The 24,953-nt window shown below is 43.7% G+C and overlaps 1 protein-coding gene across 2 annotated transcripts in view; it reads left to right on the forward strand.

Moving 5' to 3' along the window:
• Nucleotides 1–4,248: 4,248 nt before the first annotated feature.
• The window catches only part of LOC115166264 (nucleolar protein 4-like), a 134,289-nt gene continuing 113,584 nt past the window's right edge, over nucleotides 4,249–24,953 (forward strand). For both annotated transcript variants that reach the window (XM_029720101.1, XM_029720102.1), the window contains exon 1: nucleotides 4,249–5,519. In XM_029720101.1, the coding sequence (XP_029575961.1) occupies nucleotides 5,181–5,519 (339 nt within the window). In that variant the 5' untranslated portion in view covers nucleotides 4,249–5,180. The remainder of the gene's footprint in view (nucleotides 5,520–24,953) is intronic.

Here is a 24,953-nt window from a genome sequence, read left to right on the forward strand (position 1 = left end):
GTTAGGGCTTGAGTTTACTCACTGTGTTAGGTCAGGGGGAGGAAGAGATGCTCTCTCCAATTATACAGGAGGAACAGGCTAGTGTGTGTGTCTGGGGAACTGAACAGGGCTGTGTGTGTGTGTGTGTGTGTGTGTGTGTGTGTGTGTGTGTGTGTGTGTGTGTGTGTGTGTGTGTGTGTGTGTGTGTGTGTGTGTGTGTAGAGGGGTGGGTGTGTGTAGAGGGGTGGGTCGCTGAAAAGGGCTGACTGTGTGTGTGTGCGCGTGTGCGGTTTGGGGCTACTGAGTAGGTCAGTATGAGGTCGATTGTATTCTCAACGGTATCCGGTCAGGGATTGGAGAAGATACTAACTCCATTAATTCTGAGGCAGGTGTGTGGTGTGTGGTGTGCGTGCGTGCAAGGCACCGTGAGCTTTGTTCTGCATACCACTAATTCAGAGATGGGATCATCCTCTGTTTCAATTTAAACTCAATAACTCCCTGCTGTGCAAGTCATCCTATTAATGACCATTTAAACAAACAAACCTTCTGAAATCATATGGTCAGTGTCTTAATTCATAGATAATGTCAGAAGCGTGTGTGGCCTACTAAGGTCGCCTTTCATTGACTTCTTTGCTGGCTAGTTTCAGGCAGTTGCCATGTGAGGCCAGAGGAGCAGACACTATATTTTGCTTGGTTGTGCACAGTGAGAGACAAAGCACAGATTTTGTGGAGTTGTATTGTAGATATCACCTAGTTTAGGTTTGTTTATATGTGCTATCGCTGTAAAAAGTGGAACAGGGCTGTTGTTCATCTGAAGTGCTTTTACTGATTGGTATAATCGAAAATGATGCTTTGGTTCGTTCAACCTATTCCATTCAAATGGTCTGAAATCAAATAATGAATTTGACAGATCAATGTGATTTAAAAAAATAAATAAATAAATACCCTCATTCACATGCATATTGCATAGCAGTCTGTTCAATGTAGCACCGGGCAGCTTATCTGAAGAGTTGGAGGAGTGGCTTTAGTGATTTTTGGCCACCTGTGAGAGTGTATATCATTCCAGTTAATATGTTCTGTTTTTTTTTATTTGTATTATTGTAGTTGCACACTGCCTGCACTGAATCAGAAATGATACCTGCATAAGTGCATGTGAAACTAAAGAACCTGGTAAGGCCATTATTGAGATGTGCAAGTCTTATTTAAATAATGTTTTTGGAGTCATTTCATTTTATGGAACAAACTTTATCTCCAAAGATAAACATCTAAATGAACAAGATGAAAAGATGGGTTGTATTTACATGAAATATTAGTTTGTTTTTATATTATTTAGTAGGTTTAACCAAAGGTTAATTAAAAGCAAATTGAGTGTTCAAAGAAATAGGTTGCGACTAATAGGTTTGTTAGTAATCAAATATTGGCAACAGTTGGCATTGAATCGTATATTTGGTTTCAACAAATTTATTTTTTTTTCAATTGAGAGAACTTAACTAATTTACTTGTAACCAGTTGATTTAAAAAAAAAAAAAATTGGTTGATCCAGAGTCTTTTTTTATAAAAGTATTTGTGCGTATTCCTCTGTGTGGTGTGAAGGCCTGTGTTTTTGTACACATTATATGTAAATGCATTTACACACTACAACACTTAACTTAGTGTTTCCCAATCTTGTGAGGGAATAGACAAATATTCACATTTGAATGACAATGTCAGCTAATCACTAATCACTGGCTCAATGTAACAGAACCAAAACAAGCCAACTCGGTCAGGACAGCCCCGTAGAGGTGAGAACGACCCCGGGCCCCAGCTAGCGGATGCGATTTCCACAGACTTTTCACAGAAACAGGAATGAAGTGTTAACCACGCAGGACTAACTCGTTTTCTCAGGAGCCCTGAGATGAAAAAGGGGAAAAATAGGCAGATGAGGGAGGAAAAAGATGGCTGCGTTTTGTAACACACTTTCTCTTGCCATGGTGAAGGTCTGTTCTATTTTTATTCTCTCCGTTGCAGTTTTTTGTCTTTATTCCTCTGGGGCAGGGACTCTTATTAATAGATAAGCCTCTGAAGCACACCAAAAAAATGGTTGAACCTCAATGTAACATTAATACAACATCAATGCAAAGTAATCTCCTATCTTCATTGTTGTTGTTGGGAGCCTCTCCCCTGTTGTATTCAGTTTCATCCATGGTTTGGTGATGGGGTTTAAGGAGCCTGGTGGGGCCTTGTTTTTAGTCCCTGTGGTCTCACAGGAACAGGTGTCACCCCAACAGCCCACGTGCAGCGGTGGCAGAGGGGTGGAACTACGCCGTGACAATGAGACTACTGTGGCAACAACAGGCACATGTGTGTGCACTGACTGTACAGGCTACATTGACACAGGTATCCAAGCGCAGTGCTGCAATGCTATGACAGAGAGCGGACAGATATGTATGTCGTTGTGCGCACTAGGCCCCCCTCTCATGCACAAACCATAGCACTACAGAGCATCATAGTCGATTTAGATGGTATTTCAAAGCAACCTGTTGTACTGTAGCATCCCAGCCATCCACTTTATACATGGGTGGGACTCTAGTGCTCTCTTTGACATACTGACTGCTAGGGTCAGTGGTTGAGCAATAAGCATGACATTTACTTCAACACAAACTGTGATGTTCTGCAGATAAGCTCTTAATACCAGAACTTCAACTTAGACAGTTGATTGGCCAAAGGACAAGGTAACAGAGACATTTTTTGGAGATAAACTAGAACAAAGTTGTGATGTATTTTTGTTGGTGTAAATGAGGAAATGACATGACACATATCTGGTATATGTAATAGATGGTAGCTCAACTGGTGACAGTGGTCTATATTTTCTAACTCTAGGGCAATCTCATTCTTTAAACAAACTCAATATTCAGCCAGACCACTAACAATACATTACAAAAAACGGTCTTTCTCATACAGAATGCCAGTTTAAGGGTATGAAGGGCTTTGGGATGTCCTGTTCCAAGGCTTGTACACCCAGACAGGGCCCCTTCATTGACACAAACATACTGTAGCAATTTGGGCACACAGTATCCATGCTCCTGTCTGTACCCACTCAAGGTTACTCCCAGCCCCAACCCAAAAACACAGCCTCCACTTGAGTTGTTCCCAAGCATACAGCATTAGAAGCCCCTGAATTAATCAAACAGTCAAGTAACCATGTTAGTACTGGTATAAGTAGTGATTTTCCCCAGATGGTTCTCAGTGTCCTCTATACACATACATGAAATACTTTATACTATACTTAAATAGTATTTTCGTTAAATGTATGGGGAATGACTTGCACTGTGTATACACACATAGTATGGTGTGGGGATGACAGCGAGAGCTATAGGTTTTTCATTTTGGACAATGCACCTTGTATATTCTGTGATGCATTTCATCAAGGGAAGCAGAACCAGTGGGTCAATATACTAGGTCATAAAATGCCATTGATCCAACATGATGTTCTATGGTCTGTGATTGGGCTGTAATGGGATCTCCTGTTTTACTGTTCATCTAAACTATTGGATGTTATGAGCTATTATCAATAGCAATAACAGTCTGGGTGTTTTTTTTTAGGGTAAGTTAGCCTATCCTATTTAGGCAAACTGAGAGTCTAGACTTTTGTTTTATCCATTACTATATGATATACTATACAGCTGACATGTTGAATATGTAGGCTACAAAATAATATGCATGGCCTGGTGAATGAAGAATAGGAATAGTTACAATTTTGAATTTGAGGACTCTTTTGAGTAAAATTGGGTATATTGGATGATGTGTGGTGGCCTCTTTTATTTTGGGTGTGTGAGTGTTTTTGGGCTTTGCTTCATTGATTACAAGATTACATCTGGACGTTGGATGGAGCCACAAAAGGCAACTGACTGTTGAGGGAAAACTCAACAGTAAACTGAAATGTTTTTCTAAAACAAATACAAAGATCAAGTGGAGGAAAGCCACTCCAGAACACATATTGCTGCGGCATGGGTTCAAATCCGGCACACTGCTATTTCAACACATTCTCCCGTCTATCTCTAACCTATCCAACAAACATAAAATATGTGAGGAGTAGAATAATATCAATAATAATTCATTAATACTTAATTCCATGACAGTATTTATATTATCATTATATTATACCAATAGGTTATCCCTTCATGACAACATGGATAGTGAAGAAATGAGATATTATTTTACAATGGACCAGTCATGTGCTTAGGCTATGCCTGGCTCAAAACCCTGCATTTTATACAAATTGGGTTTTTGTTACAATGGAGCAAAAACATTAATTATTCACATGACCAATTGTCCATCAAACGAAAGAAACGGTGCCAACGGCTATTTGGTCCCGCATGGGACGGTCGCGCAAGCCCGCTTTGTGTGCGTTTCGGCTACTGGGACTGCACTTCCTGGATTTCGGCTAGCCATTGCGCGTACCCATGTCCCATCGACGCGACGGAGTTCGTGTGGAGAAGAACAAGAGCCTGTCCATAATATACACCATTTGCTCATATTAACGCTTATTTTAGGCTAGATCAATTTAACGCGTTATCCAGTAGAGAAACAGGAGAGACATCGATGCGCTTTGATTTCCGTCTACGTGAAACGGTTCGGGACAAGCGGCGTTCTGGTCCGATTCAAACAGGTGGAACACGAATCAGGTGGAGTTGGGAGGAGGAGGGCATCACGACAGACCGGGCTGCTATAGCCATTCCTTCTAATTAGTTGTGGACCCGTGCTAAAATATGCACTCCTTTTTCTAGCCTTACTTAACGTCAAATAGGCTACCACGTTTTGTTGTATGTGATATTCAAACGTCGAATCTTTATAGATTGGAGACCTTGAACACACAGGTGGGAGATACCCGTTTAATAGGACGGCCCCTCTTTCAGTTCCTCCGCGCAGGATATGAGCTACTGACATTTGTTATTACCGGTTGGGACAGGAGACGAACGGTTTCCGCTAACAGGTGTGAGAGCACACCAATCGTCATTGCCTGATACGGAATCCTTCCTCATTGTTCGCAGAAATATCTATCTAACTCGTATATGGCTCCCTTTCTAGCCAGGAGAGGGACATTTAACAGTTAATTGAAATAAATCGGTAAATCCAATAAAATAGTGTATTATTAGTGTTTGGAGTTATTTTTGAGACCCCGTCCTCCTATCTAAAGGGACACGGGACATCAGAGAGAAATCATGTCAACGAAAAAACCCAGCGTGGATTTACCCAAAAGGAGCAGAAGCCCAGTGGTGTTAGAAGGAGAGATTTTCGGCGAATTTCAGGACTGGTGTCTCCGTACTTACGGGGACTCGGGTAAAACAAAGACAGTCACCCGGCGAAAATACAATAAGATTCTCCAGACCCTTTCACACACGGATGAGTCGGACCCTGTCTACATCGAGAGCAACCACATCAACGCCAAATTCAAATTCTGGGTGAAGTCCAAAGGGTTCCTTGTTGGGACAATTCAAGGGGACCTGAACAAGAATGGATCCGCCGACAGACCTGTCCTGTATGTCCCTATCAAGGCGACGGTTAGTAAATGTTCCTCTTTCCTTACTGTGCGCGTAAATGTGTGTGCGCACTATGATGATGCCCACATTTTTCTATGTAAGTATGTTTATGGAGTCCTGCTACTGCTCTACGACAACTTTCCCTGGTCATTTGATCCAGTCCGTTCTCACTGTCATGGGTCGGGCAGTGCCAAGGTGCCATGCGCGCAGCGCTCTTTTTACTACCCTGTTCGCGCAAATAGCATCGCCTAGACAGTGATTTTGGCTCCAAAGAAAAATGAGACTAGTATACGCGGATGGTATGATAGTGCACTGTGCGTGTGTGCGCGTTTGCACACATGAGGGCAAGCTTCCAAGCTATATTTTTTATTTTATTTTTAAATCTGAGATATTTCATGCCTAGAATAGTCCTTTTGTCAGTTCCCACTATTTACATAGTGTTATTTATTTAGTCTCAAATCAATTACATTCTGTTCATGCGCAATTTCCTATAGCTCATCAATGATGAACATAGGCATATGTGATGCATTGACGACATGGATGCAGCTGAAAAAAAATAATTGAATTTCACCCCTGTGTGCAGAGTGCTACAAACTCATTCTAAAATGGTATCAGTGCAATTGTGTAGCCTATTCTTTAAATGTTCTTCTAATGGCTTTTGGTGTTGAACGTTAAAGGGGGGTGGAGAGACTTGAAAAGATAGACATCTGTGACTGTAAATGACAATGGAAACTAAATTGTAGTTTGTAGAGGTCCAGGTTCAGACAGGGAGACAACCACCAACCATTCATTTAGAGGATTTGTTACAAAGATGAGTAGGCTACACATTTCAAAGCCACACATTCACCCGCTGAGCTTGTAATGCAGCTGTTTGCTGCTGCTCATTGCCTCTGCATCTAAGTCACATGAAAAGTTTGAGCTCCTGTCTTCTCCACACTTGATAATGTGTCTGTCCTAGATTTGAAGAGGCTATTCTGAATCTCTCTCTCTCTCTCTCTCTCCCCCTCTCCCTCTCCCATTGTACTGATTTCATTGAGGTTGTCTTAAAGGGTTGAACAGAGAGTCTATTTAGGCATAGGGGCTTCTGGACTAGTCTGTTACTTCTGTTCCACACAGGTTCAAGGCTCTCTCTGATTGCTTTCGAACCATTTGTAAGCAGCCATTGTTGATAGTTACTCTGTGAAAAGATTGTATACAACAAACGCCTCTAAAATACTTTGCAATCATAAAAAAGCATCTCAATTGGCGCCCTCTTCCCTGTATAGTGCACTACTGTTGACCAGGGCCAATACTTTTGACCAGGGCCTATTGGGATTTGGTCCAAAAATAGTGCACCAGGAGTAGGGAATATGGTGCAGCTTGGGAAGCTCCCGAGACAGTCATTTGACATGTTGACTTGCTCAACTCTGACAGTAGGCTAATTTGAGCTGGCCGGCTACAGGACATTTTTGGAGGAGCTGTTAATCTGCTGTCAGCTAAACACAGAGACAACCCCACTCATAACAGCGTCTTGGCAGAAGCTAAGGCAGTAGCTGTAAGTCTGTTTTCTGTCTGAAGGCAGCAGGGTCATATTTTGACTGATTGACTGTGAGACACCCAGTCCTGCTGCTATTCCATTGCTATTCTACTATAGTGGGCCGTGCCAAGCAGAGCGTACAGTAGAGAGATGCTGAGCGATAGATCAACCGTGATGATGGGACAAACAAATAATCTTAGCATCTTCAACAGCTGTAAAAAAAAACACATTAAAAAAACTAAAAAGTAAGTTCAAACCGAATATTGTATTGTGCACAGTTTGGTTATTAATGTTCGATGACATTTTTATATTAGAAGAAATCAACTGCCAATGTTAATTAGGTGTTGAGAAACTAACCAATTGGTCCAAGGCTATCATGGAGGCTACACCCAGAATCTGATCTAGGATATTTCACTTTAGGATATTTGGCTGCTATTATAGGCTATACTGTATGTTTGGTGTGTATATGCATGTGTACATATGTACACTTTTAGTTTTTCCTTCTTCTCTTTATTTATTATTTAATATTTGTTTTGTTATATTTTTTGGTGATGTTGCTCCCCCTGTGTGCTGCTTGTATGTACTGTTTATTTCTTGAAAAATGGTGATGGAGACAGTCTTACTCGCCTTCAGGGTTCTGTTGGGATGCATGAGCTTTCACCCTCACTGCTTGTTTTGTATTTGAGGTTTTGTCCACTTGTAAATTGGACTAGTATGGTGTGTGTGTGTGTGTGTGTGTGTGTGTGTGTGTGTGTGTGTGTGTGTGTGTGTGTGTGTGTGTGTGTGTGTGTGTGTGTGTGTGTGTGTGTGTGTGGAAGGGATGGATGTGGGGGATGTGTGTTTTAGCTGGGTAAATTGTTCGAAATTCGACAGTATGTATACATTTGTTGTGTGTGTGTGTGTGTGTGGGCGGAAGGGATGGATGTGGGGGATGTGTGTTTTAGCTGGGTAAATTGTTCTAAATTCGACTGTGTGTGTGTGTGTGTGTGTGTGTGTGTGTGTGTGTGTACGTGAGATTCCTGAGTGAGCAGGTTGTAAATGTGTTCTAATTGCCAGTATAGAGCTGTGGCCTGATAGGCAGTGTGTGGATGAATGAGGCCAGAGCTCTGGAAAGCTGCCTGAGGCCTGGAGAAACCTGGAAGGAAACGCCACACACACTGGTCCCACTCCCAGTGTGTATGTGTTCACACGTGTGTAAGACAAGAAAGTGTGTGTTAATGGAGCAAAAGTGTGTACTTCCCTCAGATACCTGTTTGTGCAACAGGCAGCTATGTAGGCCTGCTCCCTCACACCTACTCATTCAAGGGTTTTTCTTTATTTTTACATTGTAGAATAATAGTGAAGACATCAAAACTATTAAATAACACATATGGAATCATGTAGTAACCAAAATAGTGTTAAACAAATCCAAATATATTTGATATTTTAGATTCTTCAAAGTAGCCACCCTTTGCCTTGATGATAGCTTTGCACACACTTGGCATTCTTGGGGTGGCAGGTAGCCTAGTGGTTAGAGCATTGGACGTGTAACCGAAAGGTTGCAAGAGCGAATCCCCGAGCTGACAAGGTAAAAATCTGTTGTTCTGCCCCTGAACAAGGCAGTTAACCCACTGTTCTTAGGCTGTCATTGAAAATAAGAATTTGTTCTTAACTGACTTGCATAGTTAAATAAAGGTAAAATAAAAATTCTCTCAACCAGCTTCATGAGGTAGTCACCTGGAATGCATTTCAATTAACAGGTGTGCCTTGTTAAAAGTTAATTTGTGGAATTTCTTACCTTCTTAATGCTTTTGATCCAATCAGTTGTGTTTTGACAAGGTAGGGATGGTATACAGAAGATAGCCCTATTTGGTAAAAGACCAGGTCCATATTATGGCATGAACAGCTCAAATAAGCAAAGAGAAATGACAGCCCATCATTACTTTAAGACATGAAGGTCAGTCAATATGGAAAATGTCAAGAACTTTGAAAGTTTCTTCAAGTGCAGTCGCAAAAACCATCAAGAGCAATGATGAAACTGGCTCTCATGAGGACCGCATTTTTTTTAATGGAATGTTGGCATATTGGCCGGTAATTAAAATAATTTATGCAATCATTCCTCTAAAATTTGCTGATTAACTAGCTAACAAACATACAGTGCAGATAAATTCTTCAAATTCATTATTTTACACAATATCTAACCACAGCACTGCCAAACCATTGTTGACCAACTCCCTGACCAACATGGCTGACCTTCAGCCCATCATAAGAAGGTTCATGTCCATTCAGGTATTCTAATGCCTAATTCTATGGGAGAAGCCTAAAGTTAGAGATAGAAAAAGCTCAATCGAAAGGCTCCTCTAGCATTAACTCTATAAGCAATGTGACCTTTAGCAACCTTTAGCACAGGAAAGTAAAGTGAGATGATAACAACGGAGAATAAGATCATGTGAATCATTGCTCAGGGGAACGACGGGGCGATGAAGGGCTTTAGTGGAGGAGACACAGCTAGGGCTGTGGCGGTCATGAAATTTGGTCACCCTGTGATTATCAAGCACATAACTGGCGGTCTCACGGTAATTGACCGTTAATTAACGGGAATACATTTAACATCTCCTGGCTTCCATGCACAGCCTGCAGGCCACTGATGCAGACCTTTGGAACATCTACATTTTAAAAAAGTCTAATAAATCAACACCAATACAATAAATCCCTTATTTATTTTAGATGGGTCTAAAGAAACATGATATGCAGAAATGGAGTCTTTCAGAAGAACAGAACAGCATACTCTGAGTTGTCCTTATGTTAGGCCCTGATCTGGCCATGCCATATAGCTGTGGGCTACACTAGTTCATTTAGCAGACAAGATTTGCTTAGAATTCTGTGGCATTATTTTATATAATTTTATAGTATGAAGAATACAATTGAATATAGCTGAATAAAATAGAAAGGATTTTTTTGTGTGTTGTGCTTATAACAAAAAACAGGTCCTCCTATATATACTTCATTTAGAGTTATTAATGTAACTTCAGTTGTGATACAAACCTTGGGCAATATGTTTTGAATTTTAATACAATCTAAGGCTTCATGATGCGACTCTAATGATGATTTGAAAAAAGTTGCATGAAAGGCATGAGCTATGCTTTGTTTCTTGCACAGGCTGCACACACTTCATCAGTCTCTCATTCACAATTTGACAAGCACTTGATAATGCGTCGAATTTATCGGTCTGTTCTATCCTGAACTATGTATTTTTGTAAATAACAGCAGGTGCATGACATCTAAGGAAGTCTTGCGCTATTGCACGCCTGAGGTAGAGTATCTCATGATAAACTGTAGACCACATTATCTACCTAGAGTTTTCTTTGTGTTTTTCATAACTGTTTACATACCACCACAGTCAGAGGCTGGCACTAAGACAGCATTGAATGAGCTGTATTCCAACATAAGCAAACAAGAAAACACTCACCCAGAGGCGGCGCTGCTAGTAGCCGGGGACTTTAATGCAGAGAAACTTAAATCTGTTTGACCAAATTTCTATAAGCATGTTAAATGTGCAACCAGAGGGAAAAAAACTCTGGACCACCCTTACTCCACACACAGAGATGCATACAAAGCTCTCCCTCGCCTTCCATTTGGCAAATCTGACCATAATTCTATCCACCTGATTCCTGCTTACAAGCAAAAATTAAAGCAGGACGCACCAGTGACTAGATCAATAAAAAAGTGGTCAGATGAAGCAGATGTTAAGCTACAGGACTGTTTTGCTAGCACAGACTGGAATATGTTCTGGGATTCTTCCTATGGCATTGAGGAGTACACCACATAAGTCATTGGCTTCATCAATAAGTGCATCGATGACGTCATCCCCTCAGTGACCGTACGTACATACTCCAACCAGAAGCCATGGATTACAGGCAACATCCGCACTGAGCTAAAGGGTAGAGGTGCCTCTTTCAAGGAGCGGGACTCTAACCCGGAAGCTTGTAAGAAATCCCGCTATGCCCTTCGATGAACCATCAAACAGGCAAAGTGTCAATACAGGACTAAGATCGAATCGTACTACACCGGGTCTAACGCTCGTCGGATGTGGCAGGGCTTGCAAACCATTACAGTGACACAAGCCTACCAGACGAGCTAAACTACTTCTATGCTCGCATTGAGGCAAATGACATTGAAACATGCATGAGAGCACAAGCTGTTCTGGAAGACTGTGATCACGCTCTTCGCAGCTGATGTGCGTAAGACCTTTAAACAGGTAAACATTCACAAGGCCTCAGGGCCAGCCCGATTACCAGGATGTGTACTGCGAGTATGCGCTGACCAACTGGCAAGTGTCTTCACTGACATTTTCAACCTCTCCCTGTCCAAGTCTGTAATACCAACATGTTTTAAGCAGACCACCATAGTGCCTGTGCCCAAGAACACTAAGGTAACCTGCCTAAACAACTACCTGTAGCCACGAAGTGGTTTGAAAGGCTGGTCATGGCTCACATCAACACCATTTTCCCAGAAACCCTAGACCCACTCCAATTTGCATACCGCCCTAACAGATCCACAGATGATGCAATCTCTATTGCACTCCACATTGCCCCTTCCCACCTGGACAAAAGGAACACCTATCTGAGAATGCTATTCATTGACTATAGCTCAGCGTTCAACACCATAGTGCCCCCAACGCTCATCAATAAGCTAAGGACCCTGGACCTAAACACCTCCCTCTTCAACTGGATCCTGGACTTCCTGATGGGCCGCCCCCAGGTGGTAAGGGTAGGTAACAACACATCCGCCACAATGATCCTCAACACAGGGCTCCCTCAGGGGTGCTTGCTCAGTCCCCTTCTGTACTCCCTGTTCACTCATGACTGCACGGCCAGGCACGACTCCAACACCATCATTAAGTTTGCTGATGACACAACAGTGGTAGGCCTGATCACTGACAACAACGAGACAGCCTATAGGGAGGGGGTCAGAGACCTGGCCGTGTGGTGCCAGGACAACAACATCTCCCTCAACGTGATCAAGACAAACGAGATGATTGTGGACTACAGGAAAATGAGGACCGAGCACGCCCCCATTCTCATCGATGGGGCTGCAGTGGAGCAGGTTGAGCTTCAAGTTCCTTGGTGTCCACATCACCAACAAACTAACATGGTCCAAGCACACCAAGACAGTCGTGAAGAGGGCACGACAAAACCTATTCCCCCTCAGGAGACTGAAAAGATTTGGCATGGGTCCTCAGATCCTCAAAAGGTTCTACAGCTGCACCATCGAGAGCATCCTGACGGGTTGCATCACTGCCTTGTATGGCAATTGCTCGGCCTCTGACCGCAAGGCACTATAGAGGGTAATGCGAACGGCCCAGTACATCACTGGTGCCAAGCTTCCTGCCATCCAGGACCTCTATACCAGGCGGTGTCAGAGGAAGGCCCTAAAAATTGTCAAAGACTCCAGTCACCCTAGTCATAGACTGTTCTCTCTGCTACCGCATGGCAAGCGGTACCGGAGCACCAAGTATAGGTCCAAGAGGCTTCTAAACAGCTTCTACCCCCAAACCATAAGACTCCTGAACACCTAATCAAATGGCTAAACAGACTATTTACATTGCCCACCGCTCCCCGTCTTTTACACCGCTGCTACTCTCTGTTGTTATCATCTATGCATAGTTACTTTAATAACTCTACTTTCATGTACATATTTCCTCAACTAACCAGTGCCCCTGCACATTGACTCTGTACCGGTACCCCCCTGTATATAGTCTCGCTATTGTTATTTCACTGCTGCTTTATTTACTTGTTACGTTTATTTCTTATCCATATTTTTTTAAACTGCATTGTTGGTTAGGGGCCAGTAAGTAAGCATTTCACTAAGATCTACACCTGTTGTATTCGGCGCATGTGACTAATAACATTTGATTTGAAGATGAGTAAATGCACTAGAAAGATGATGGTATCCTCCTATTTTTTTATAGAGGCCATCATAACTCTGTTTTCTCATGCAATTGCATAGCCTATAGAAATGTTGTGCAACATGATCTCATCGGCTCTCATGAAGTGTTTGATTTGATTTTTGAATACATTTACATTCATGTCAGAGTGATTAGAGGGACAATAGAGTGCTGAGTACCAGGCTGGTAGGCTACTAAGTACCAGGCTGGTAGGCTGCTAAGTACCAGGCTGGTAGGCTGCTAAGTACCAGGCTGGTAGGCTGCTAAGTACCAGGCTGGTAGGCTACTAAGTACCAGGCTGGTAGGCTACTAAGTACCAGGCTGGTAGGCTGCTAAGTACCAGGCTGGTACCAGGCTGGTAGGCTGCTAAGTACCAGGCTGGTAGGCTGCTAAGTACCAGGCTGGTAGGCTGCTAAGTACCAGGCTGGTAGGCTGCTAAGTACCAGGCTGGTAGGCTACTAAGTACCAGGCTGGTAGGCTGCTAAGTACCAGGCTGGTAGGCTGCTAAGTACCAGGCTGGTAGGCTGCTAAGTACCAGGCTGGTAGGCTGCTAAGTACCAGGCTGGTAGGCTGCTAAGTACCAGGCTGGTAGGCTACTAAGTGCCAGGCTGGTAGGCTACTAAGTACCAGGCTGGTAGGCTGCTAAGTACCAGGCTGGTAGGCTGCTAAGTACCAGGCTGGTAGGCTACTAAGTACCAGGCTGGTAGGCTACTAAGTACCAGGCTGGTAGGCTGCTAAGTACCAGGCTGGTAGGCTGCTAAGTACCAGGCTGGTAGGCTGCTAAGTACCAGGCTGGTAGGCTGCTAAGTACCAGGCTGGTAGGCTGCTAAGTACCAGGCTGGTAGGCTACTAAGTACCAGGCTGGTAGGCTACTAAGTACCAGGCTGGTAGGCTACTAAGTACCAGGCTGGTAGGCTACTAATGACCATCAGAGCTTGGAGATGCCTAGTTACCAGGCTGGTAGGCTACTAATGACCATCAGAGCTTGGAGATGCCTAGTTACCAGGCTGGTAGGCTGCTAAGTACCAGGCTGGTAGGCTACTAAGTACCAGGCTGGTAGGCTACTAATGACCATCAGAGCTTGGAGATGCCTAGTTACCAGGCTGGTAGGCTACTAATGACCATCAGAGCTTGGAGATGCCTAGTTACCAGGCTGGTAGGCTGCTAAGTACCAGGCTGGTAGGCTGCTAAGTACCAGGCTGGTAGGCTGCTAAGTACCAGGCTGGTAGGCTACTAATGACCATCAGAGCTTGGAGATGCCTAGTTACCAGGCTGGTAGGCTACTAATGACCATCAGAGCTTGGAGATGCCTAGTTACCAGGCTGGTAGGCTGCTAAGTACCAGGCTGGTAGGCTGCTAAGTACCAGGCTGGTAGGCTGCTAAGTACCAGGCTGGTAGGCTACTAATAACCATCAGAGCTTGGAGATGCCTAGTTACCATGACTAAACGTAGAATTTGACTGCGGTCATGACGGCCGGTGTGGCCGTAATACGGTCACCATAACAGCTCTAGACACAGGTGGCCTTTTAACACTACTGACCCGAACCGATCCGAACAGTGCTGGCCTGGTTCCGCATCTACCATCGTTGCTGGAACCATCCTAGGACTGGAAAAAATATCAGAACCAGCACATTAGGGTTTAGGTCGACACAACATTGTGAAAAGGGTAATGTTGTGATGTTATTATAAGAGAGAGTGGATGGAGACAGCAGGGGACAGTGGTAGCACACCGAAAAACAGACGGACAGACAGGCAAATAGAGAGAAAAATGAGGTAGGCACAGCATTAAGAATAGTGAGAATAAGGCAGTGAAAGAGAGAAAAACAAAACAGGGGACAAAGAGAGAGTGAGAGAGAGGGACAGAGAGAGAGAGAGAGAGAGGAAGAGAAGTGTGCGTGTGTTTGTGGCTTAGAGGAAGCAGCCCCACAGCTTAGCCATCACATGCAGTTGACACCAGCGTCTCAGCGGCTCCTATTAATAGGTCTTAACGTTTTTCTCCTTCCTTCGTTTTGCTTTCTCTCTCTTCCCTCTCTCTCTTTCTCTCTCTCTCTCTCTCTCTCTCTCTCTATCACCTGCTGCACCTGCTCTTAGAGGGAGCTGACTTAGTTAAGTGCAGTTTGATCAACTGTTGCTGCTCTGTGCCCATGCTTTTCTCAGGCCACTGTCTGTCAGCTGCATTCTCTAACCACAACCAGAGAGGGACGAGAGGATAGAGGGAAGAGAAGAATGTGTGTGTTTTGTTTGTACACAGACCTGAGTTACATTTGGCCGTGAATTAGCTTTTCTTAATGTCCGTGTATCAAGCGTCTCAGAGTGCTGATCTAGGATAAGGTCCCCCATGTACATGTAATTGTATTCGTTGTGATCTAAATCAGCACCCTTACTCTGAGACGCTTGATACGGCCCCAGTTTAGCTGTTCTCAGGTCAGGTAGTAAGAGTAGGAAGTGAGGATTTCTGCAGTAGGAGTCAGTCAGAAGGTTGATCTAAAACGGTTGAACGAGATGTTGTCCGTCAGTGGAAACAGGAGACAGATGGGCATCTGAGGTTTGTGTGTGTGGCACCATACGCAATTACCAGTAATACAGCAAATCTTTCCACATAGGGTCACATGAGTGTCTGTCCTGGTCGGAGCTGTGTACGGCAACAGCCCCACACTACAGGGCCATGTTCATTAGTCACCAAACGTAATAAAACAAACTGAAACTGAAAGAGGACTGGACCTGGACTGGTCTAATAAGACACGTTTTCTGTTGGGTGCCCTAATGAGCATGACCCAGGGCTCAGTCACAACCCATCCTCTACTCTCCTGTGCTGAGGGGAGAAAAGAGGATAATAGAAATATAGTGTATAGCACAGGAAACTGAGATGACTCAAGTGTTTAGGGTTAGTTTTACACAGACAGGTCACACAAACTATCTGCCTGTTTTGTATGTGTTTGAGGAGCTATTTGTGTGTTCATGCATGACGCATGCTCATGTTGGGGGTGCATGATGGGAGGATGCACTGTATGTTTTTATGTGTGTGTCTATCCCCCCCCCCCCTCCTCGGTCTTCCTTCTCCCGCTGCTCTCCGTGGCGGTGATGTGTCGATGGCCTAGGGTTTAATGGTGGCCCACGGGGGTAACTTAATTGGGACAGCCCCCATATCAGACCTGGGATCTCTCTAATCTCAAAGGGGCCCTTATCCTGCAGAAATAAATACGACTAAATTGATGTGAATGGGTAGGCCTCTGGTTGTGTGACCCCCCCCCCCCCTCTCCATCCCGGCCCCTGCTCTCTGAGGCCCGGTGCGTCTGTTCCTCTGATGAGGGGTGGCAGGAGGGCGATGAGGGAAGGGCCGGGGTGAAGCAGGGGGCACGCTCCCCTCTCTGAACCGAGGGGCTAAAGTTACATCGGTCACCCAGCGAATGTCACTCTGCAGCGGGGCAGAGCAGGGCGGGGTACGGTTGTGGAGCTGGGGCAGTTGAGGTGAAAGACAAGATTCCCTAAGGCACATGTCCCCTCAGATTTGTCCTAATTTCAGATGTTAAATTAATGACTAAACTTCATTTTTTAAGCCCATGTTTCATAATATTAATTATTTATAAAAAAGATCTGTCAGCCATTCGCCCTAGAAAGGTGTTCTTTCCAAGGTGCACGAAGCAAAGAGATGCCCAGGCAGGACATTAGATACTCTAGTGCAGGGTTCCCCAATTGCCCCCCCCCCCCCCCTCAAGTTTTCGGAGAGAAAAAAACCCCATTGTTGGACAAAAACACCAGGAAATCATCTCCAAGTGATTTTATTTAAGAAATCTCTTCCAAGGTATTCCCACACATAATAGGGAGACACGTGATCGCATTCAAATGTATGCAAGGTTTGAAATGATTATGTTTTAGTCAAACGTTATATCTGTTTGGGCTTCTTGCGGTCAATTTGCAGTCTACAAAATATTTGTAATTCTGTTCCCGGCCCCCCGACCATCCGCTCAAGAAAAAAACAGCCCGCGGCTGAATCTAGTTGATGATCCCTGCTCTATCACATGCAGTATGGTCAGTGGAGGAGCAGAGAGTGTAGAGTAACACACACAGCGTTTGATTTGATTTTAGCTGCCAGGGTTGGGCAGGAGGTATGTTTGTAAATGAATTTGATCAATAGCCTATTGATTTCTTTTTGATGAATTTAAAAAATATATATATATGTGTTTTGTTTCTCTGTAATACTAGCTACCTAGCAATTTTATGAAGTCGGAATGAATAAATATTTTCCACTGTGAAGTTCATAGCGAGAGCTATGCATGAAAAGATTGACAGACATTTAGATGTGTGACAATTATACTAAACTCCTAAGGTGTAAACGTTCTTAAAGTAATCAATGTGCATCATTCATTAAAATGTTAATTGAACAGGTTAAGAGGTATGCTTAGATAACCTATGCAGAAAAATTCACTCTAGATTGCAGGAAAAACATTCTCCAGCTTCAGGAGGGGGGGGGGGGGGCGCAGCCTCCATCCTCACATACTTTGTGCCCCCTCTCAAATAATGGGTGCATGACGCCCCTGGTTACATCCCCAAAGATACATACTGTACGTTTGTTCTGTGTAATTCTATGGCTACGTCATTGTTTGATTTTCACTGTCGTACATAGCAGCGGGCTTTAGCCAATCAGGTCCCTAAACTTCTCCTCCCGCTCTTTGTCGGGACCCTGCCTGAGATCCAAACAATAGGTGAGTGCACCACCCTGCCCCTCTCACTACCCTTATCTACCCTGTCTGGCCTTGTTCAAACACACAGCCTCCCGTGCTGCTTGTTTTCTCTCCCCCCAACACACACTCTCCTCTCTTTTTACAATGACCTCACTCACTCACTCACTCACTCACTCACTCACTCACTCACGTTCGCTCTCTCCTGGAGCCTTAAGTAGCCACCCATTGAGGTGTGCTGCACTTATCAAAAACACCCCCTCCCCTGCACCCCCTCCACCCCACCTAATACCCCAACCTCGTCTTTGTATTGTCACTCAAACAAGAGTGTCACATATCAGACAGCAGGATGCAGGCGGACCTCTGTGACACCCCCCCAAGCCCCCCCCCCCCACCCAGATAGCTGGAGAGGAGGGGGACAGGACGGGGGCCAGGGAAGGGAAGACTAGAGGAGAGAGGCATAGGGTGGTGGGGTGGAGGAACACTAGGACAGATGCTCCAATGGTGGTGACCAGAATTCAGAGTGAATGTCATTGGTGGCCATAGTAAGTAGGTGACCATAGTGTTAGCAAAGAAGTGACAAATGTGTATAAAACACATTTGAGCCTCACTGTCTCATGCAAAGTCAACTGCTGTCTTCTAAGAGGTAAACGTCATGCGTAGTGTTGTGTATGGATGTGTTTTAGATGGCGAGTGAAGATGAGCTCCACGCTAATGGGGAGATCCTCCCTGGTGCTGTGTACGCGCCCACACCCCTAACCTCCCAAGACCCTGGGTGTGTGTGGACAGCTACCTGCTGGCTGTGCAGCTGTAAGTCGTTGACTGGCAGTAATTGTGTTACTTTGGAGTCCTGGGTTACAGAGAGAGTGAGGGAGGGTAGGGGAGGGGAGGGGGGAGAACGACAGAACAACAGAGAGACTGGATGGGGCAGGAGATTAGTTTGTTTTCTTTGGCCACAGGCCACCTATAGTATAACAAAATCCACTTCATTTAGAGTGGGTTCAATGGAGGAGCCATCCAAAGTGTCCTGAGGCTGTTCTATATATATCCGAGGTTCGATCTGGAGCATTCTGGGGGTTTGTGTATTTTGGTGTGTGAGATTTGTGTATTTCTGTGTAGGATAGTGCTTTTGAATGATTTCGTTCAATCAGTTCAGAATTTCTGAAACATACCTCTGGTAAAGGAAATGCACACTGCACCTTGGCAGACTACATAATAAAAGGAGTCCCTCTGTAGAATTAAAGGCATACTTCACTCAAAGTCAATGGTATATTAGTATTTTCACGCTTCATGTCCAAATCATCTATAAGTAACTTAATTGAGTTACACTATACATTTTCTTATACTTTAGGATGCTTTGGAAATGCTAATAAAATTATAATATAGGTACCATTGACTTGCATCGGGTTTATGCCACAAATGCTAAAAACAATTTGAACAGTGGCCAGGTAAACAAAACCAACGTGTGGATTGCTGTCATACCTTCTCCATAGACTGCTTACAGGGCAAAGGAAAAGAGATATGTCATTTTGTCATTTGGGTGAACTATCCATTTAAGCAGCATATTAATCAAACAGCATAGCAGGCAGGAGACAAGAACGGCAGCCCCAGCTATGTGTTATGAAGCCTGTGTGATCTGATCTATCTACAGTATATGGAGCTTCACTGTGTGTGCTGAGACAGGCACGGCGGTGGAACAGATTGATTTGGACTCTCCTCTTAGATAATCAGGGCTAGATTACAATCTCTGTGAAATGACTGTCTGGAAGAAGTCGTGGAGTGCTGAGGTGTAGTGTGTACGTGGGTCTGCATCTGAGGGTCTAAATGGCACCCTATTCCCTAAATAATGCACTACTTTTGACCAAAACCCTATGGGGTCACTGCCTGTAAGCACAGTACATGCCATGGTCCAGGAGTAAAGATGTCAGAAGTTAGCTATCTATCCCATAGAGCAGGGAAGAATACCCAAATCTAACTCTTGAGCCTGCTGGTTGTCTTTTCTTCCAGGTAGTTGATTGACTGATTCATTTGATTAATGCAATTGCCCAGATTCTACTCACTTGGTGTCTCAGGTCTGAATCAACCCCTGTTTAAAGGCAGAGAATTAAAATCAGCATCGGCATCATGCTTCTGACCTCAAGGGCTGGAGGAAAGATGATAGTGTACACCAACACTCGCCTTATAACTCACTACCTGTGAGTGTGTGTGTGACACTCGGTCATTGAATGGTTTTAACCAATGATTTATAAACTCAGCAAAAAAAGAAACTTAACGTGTAAATATTTGTATGAACATTACAAGATTCAACAACTGAGACACAAACTGAACTAGTTCCACAGACATGTGACTAACAGAAATGGAATAATGTGTCCCTGAACAAAGGGGGGGTCAAAATCAAAAGTAACAGTCAATGCAGCTGGTGGCCACACCAGATACTAAGTACTGCAGTGCATCTCCTCCTCATGGACTGCACCAGTTTGCCAGTTCTTGCTGTGAGATGTTACCCCACTCTTCCAGGAAGGCACCTGCAAGTTTCCGGACATTTCTGGGGGGAATGCCTTAGCCCTCACCCTCAGATCCAACAGGTCCCAGATGTGCTCAATGGGTTTGAGATCCGGGCTCTTCGCTGGCCATGGCAGAACACTGACATTCCTGTCTTGCAGGAAATCACGCACAGAACGAGCAGTATGGCTGGTGGCATTGTCATGCTGGAGGGTCATGTCAGGATGAGCCTGCAGAAAGGGTACCACATGAGGGAGGAGGACGTCTTCCCTGTAACGCACAGTGTTGAGATTGCCTGCAATGACAACAAGCTCAGTCCGATGATGCTGTGACACACCGCCCCAGACCATGACGGACCCTCCACCTCCAAATCGATCCCGCTCCAGAGTACAGGCCTCGGTGTAACACTCATTCCTTTGAAGATAACCACAAATCCGACCATCAACCCCGGTGAGACAAAAACGCGACTCGTCAGTGAAGAGCACTTTTGCCAGTCCTGTGTGGTCCAGCGACGGTGGGTTTGTGCCCATAGGCAACGTTGTTGCCGGTGATGTCTGGTGAGGACCTGCCTTACAACAGGCCTACAAGCCCTCAGTCCATCCTCTCTCAGCCTATTGCGGACAGTCTGAGCACTGATGGAGGGATTGTGCGTTCCTGGTGTAACTCGGGCAGTTGTTGTTGCCATCCTGTACCTGTCCCGCAGGTGTGATGTTCGGATGTACTGATCCTGTGCAGGTGTTGTTACACGGGGTCTGCCACTGCGAGGATGATCAGTTGTCCGTCCTGTCTCCCTGTCGCGCCGTCTTAGGCGTCTCACATTACGGACATTGCAATTTTTTGCCCTGGCAACATCTGCAGTCCTCATGCCTCCTTGCAGCATGCCTAAGGCACGTTTACGCAGATGAGCAGGGACCCTGGGCATCTTTCTTTTGGTGTTTTGCAGAGTCAGTAGAAAGGCCTCTTTTGTGTCCTAAGTTTTCATAACTGTGAGCTTTATTGCCTACCGTCTGTAAGCTGTTAGTGTCTTAACGACTGTTCCACAGGTGCATGTTCATTAATAGTTTATGGTTCATTGAACAAGCATGTGGAAACGGTGTTTAAACCCTTTACAATGAAGATCTGTGAAGTTATTTCGATTTTTACGAATTATCTTTGAAAGACAGGGTCCTGAAAAAGGGACGTTTCTTTTTTTGTTGAGTTTATATACACTAGATGGCTGATAGGGGGTGCTGTGTTGAAGCCACTCCCTCACCATTGTAAAGAATAAATATACATTTGTTTTTGTCACACTTATTCTATTATGGACACCTTAATGCATACTTTTAAGTTATATCATGTGAGCTAAACATAAAAGGAAAAAATATATACAACATTTTCTTTAAAGTAGAATTTTTTGAGATTACTAATGTTACTGTCCCCACTACAAAACAAAAATTGTTAAACACATGTAATTTTGTCCTGAAATACTGTAGAATTCCTTTCATTCCTGTGGAGGACTGCTCCTACTGGGGAGTGCCAATATGGCCGACCAGTGGCTTCAAAGCCTCTCGATGGCCAATACATAGCATCAGCAATCCAGGGTTTATATGCTTTACATCATTGGTTTTAACCAGGCTTTTAATTGGCTCGGTGTCAGTGAGTACCCTCCCTACTGTGCATGCTCAGGGCCCACGCTCCTGACCCAGTCAAACTTCATTGCTGGCTTCACACAGAGAGGAAGTAACCCACTGGGCACACACTGGTTGAATCAACGTTGTTTCCACATCATTTCAATTAAATTACGTTGAACCAATGTGGAATAGACGTTGAATAGACATCTGTGCCCAGTGGGAAGATACTTTGCCATTCCAGTGTGTCATCTTATGTCATAATTTACTGTATTCTACCTACTGTACAATATGTCATTTAGCTTGGGGGTATTTTCCCGTAGCATTCTGGAGGTCATTTGGTGTCATTATCACACGTCATGTTACAGTATGTACCCAGCTAACAATTCTAGGGAGAGAGGATGTTTTTGTAATGCTACCCGTAATGTTGCCCTAATGTTTGAGTGTCCAGTTTTCCGTTAGTTAGGGGAACATTCTATGTTAGCGAAAACCTTTTGAGAACCTTCTTGAGCATGTTTTTGTGTTAAAGTTAGGAGGACGTTCTCTTAATGTCAAACTGAATTTATCTAGAACGTCGTTACAATGTTCTCAGAATATACGACATTTAATGTTCTAGACACGTTTTATGGGGCGTTGCAAGAACATTTCATGTGGCCAGTTTTTTTTGAGGGTTAGGAGAATATTCCATCAACATCCCACCAAACATACACAGGACACGGTTGCCATGTTGCAAGAACATTCCTGTATATCAGTCGTCAGGACATCGCCTGATGGTCCCAAAGAAACGTCACCCCCCCACAAAAAATGTTTTTTATCAGTACACATCACCAGTTGTTACTGTGGCCATCAAGGTTCTGATTGGGGGAACCACTGATCCATTCACAGTTTTTTGTTTGTTAGCAAGGTTAGGGACACTCTCACACACAATGTTTTTAACACAGTGTTTTCAACTTACATATTTGACCCACTTTGACATGGAGTGCCTTCAGAAGGTATTGGGCTGCAATTGATAACACTAACGAAGTTATCCACTGCAGCAGACATAACTCTGGGTCTTCCTTTCCTGTGGTGGTCTTCATGAGAGCCAGTTTATATCATAGCACTTGATGGTTTTTGCGACTGCACTTGAAGATACTTTCAAAGTTCTTGAAATGTTCCGTATTGACTGACCTTCATGTCTTAAAGTAATGATGGACTGTCGTTTCGCTTTGCTTATTTGAGCTGTTCTTGCCATAATATGGACCTGGTCTTTTACCAAATAGGGCTATCTTCTGTATACCACCCCTACCTTGTCACAACACAACTGATTGGATCAAACGCATTAAGAAGGAAAGAAATTCCACAAAGGAACTTATAACAAGGCACACCTGTTAATTGAAATGCATTCCAGGTTATTACCTCATGAAGCTGGTTGAGAGAATGCCAAGAGTATGCAAAGCAGTCATCAAGGCAAAGGGTGGCTAGTTTGAAGAATCTCAAATATTTTGATTTGTTTAACCTGTTGAGGACAGACGTTCGCCTGCGGAACCCCTAGCCAACAGCCAATGGCATCGCACGGCGCGAAATACAAAACCAACTAAAATACCACAATTCAATTTTCTCAAACAATCAACTATTTTACACCATTTTAAAGATAAGACTCTCGTTAATCTAACCACGTTGTCCGATTTCAAAAAGGCTTTACAGCGAAAGCAAAACATTAGATTATGTTAGGAGAGTACATAGACACACATAACCACACAGCCATTTTCCAAGCAAGCATATATGTCACATAAACCCAAACCACAGCTAAATGCAGCACTAACCTTTGATGATCTTCATCAGATGACACTCCTAGGACATTGTTATACAATACATGCATGTTTTGTTCAATCAAGTTCATATTTATATCAAAAACCAGCTTTTTACATTAGCATGTGATGTTCAGAACTAGCATACCCACCGAAAACTTCTGGTGAATTTACTAAATTACTCATGATAAACGTTGACAAAATACATAATTATTTAAAGAATTATAGATACAGAACTCCTTTATGCAATCGCTATGTCCGATTTTAAAATAGCTTTTCGGCGAAAGCCCATTTTGCAATATTCTGAGTACATAGCTCGGCCATCACGGCTAGCTATTTTGACATCCGCCAACTTCGGGGTCACCTAAACTCAGAATTACTATTAGAAAAATTGGATTACCTTTGCTGTTCTTCGTCAGAATGCACTCCCAGGACTTCTACTTCAACAACAAATGTTGTTTTGGTTCCAAATAATCCATAGTTATATTCAAATACCTCCGTTTTGTTGCGTTCAGGTCACTATCCTAAGGGTAACGCGCGAGCGCATTTTGTGACAAAAAAATTCAAAATATTCCATTACCGTACTTAGAAGCATGTCAAACGCTGTTTAAAATCAATTTTAATAATATATTACAACCGGGCAACGTTGTATTCATTCAAAGGCTGAAAGAAAAAATTGAGAAGTCTTGTGAATGTGCATCTCCAGACTCACTGTCCCCAGGCTGACCACTTACAAACTCTGCTGCTGTACTTCGCCCAGAGACAGCAGACACCCCATTCCACTTTCTGCCGGCTTTAGAGAGCCAGTGGGAGCCTTAGAAAGTGTCACGTTACAGCACAGATGCTGTAATGTTGATAGAGATGCAACAGAAGGACAACAAATTGTCAGACAGGGCACTTCCTGTATGGAATCTTCTCAGGTTTTGGCCTGCCATATGAGTTCTGTTATACTCAGACACCATTCAAACAGTTTTAGAAACTTTTGTGTTTTCTATCCAAATCTACTAATTATATGCATATTCTAGTTTCTGGGCAGGAGTAGTAACCAGATTAAATCGGGTACGTTTTTTTATCCGGCCGTGAAAATACTGCCCCCTATCCTAAAGAAGTTAACACATTTTTGGTTACGACACGATTCCATGTGTGTTATTTCATGGTTTTGATGTCTTCGCTATTATTCTACAACGTAAAAATAAAGAAAAACCCTGGAATGAGTAGGTGTGTCCAAACCTTTGACTGGTACTGTATATTGTTTGTGTTCAAAAGCTCCAATAAGTCGCTAGTGGGCATCCAATGTGATGCAACAGTAACAATAGTGCGCCCCTAGCCTGCATGTGAACTGCTGTATTCACAACTTTAGCCAAAGTCTTGCTACGAGATGGATCCATTTAGCCATACAAAGAACAGTGCACTAACATTCTTGTTCAGCTAAACA

The sequence above is a fragment of the Salmo trutta genome, chromosome 28 (assembly GCF_901001165.1).
Source record: "Salmo trutta chromosome 28, fSalTru1.1, whole genome shotgun sequence".
Classification (NCBI taxonomy): Eukaryota; Metazoa; Chordata; class Actinopteri; order Salmoniformes; family Salmonidae; genus Salmo; species Salmo trutta.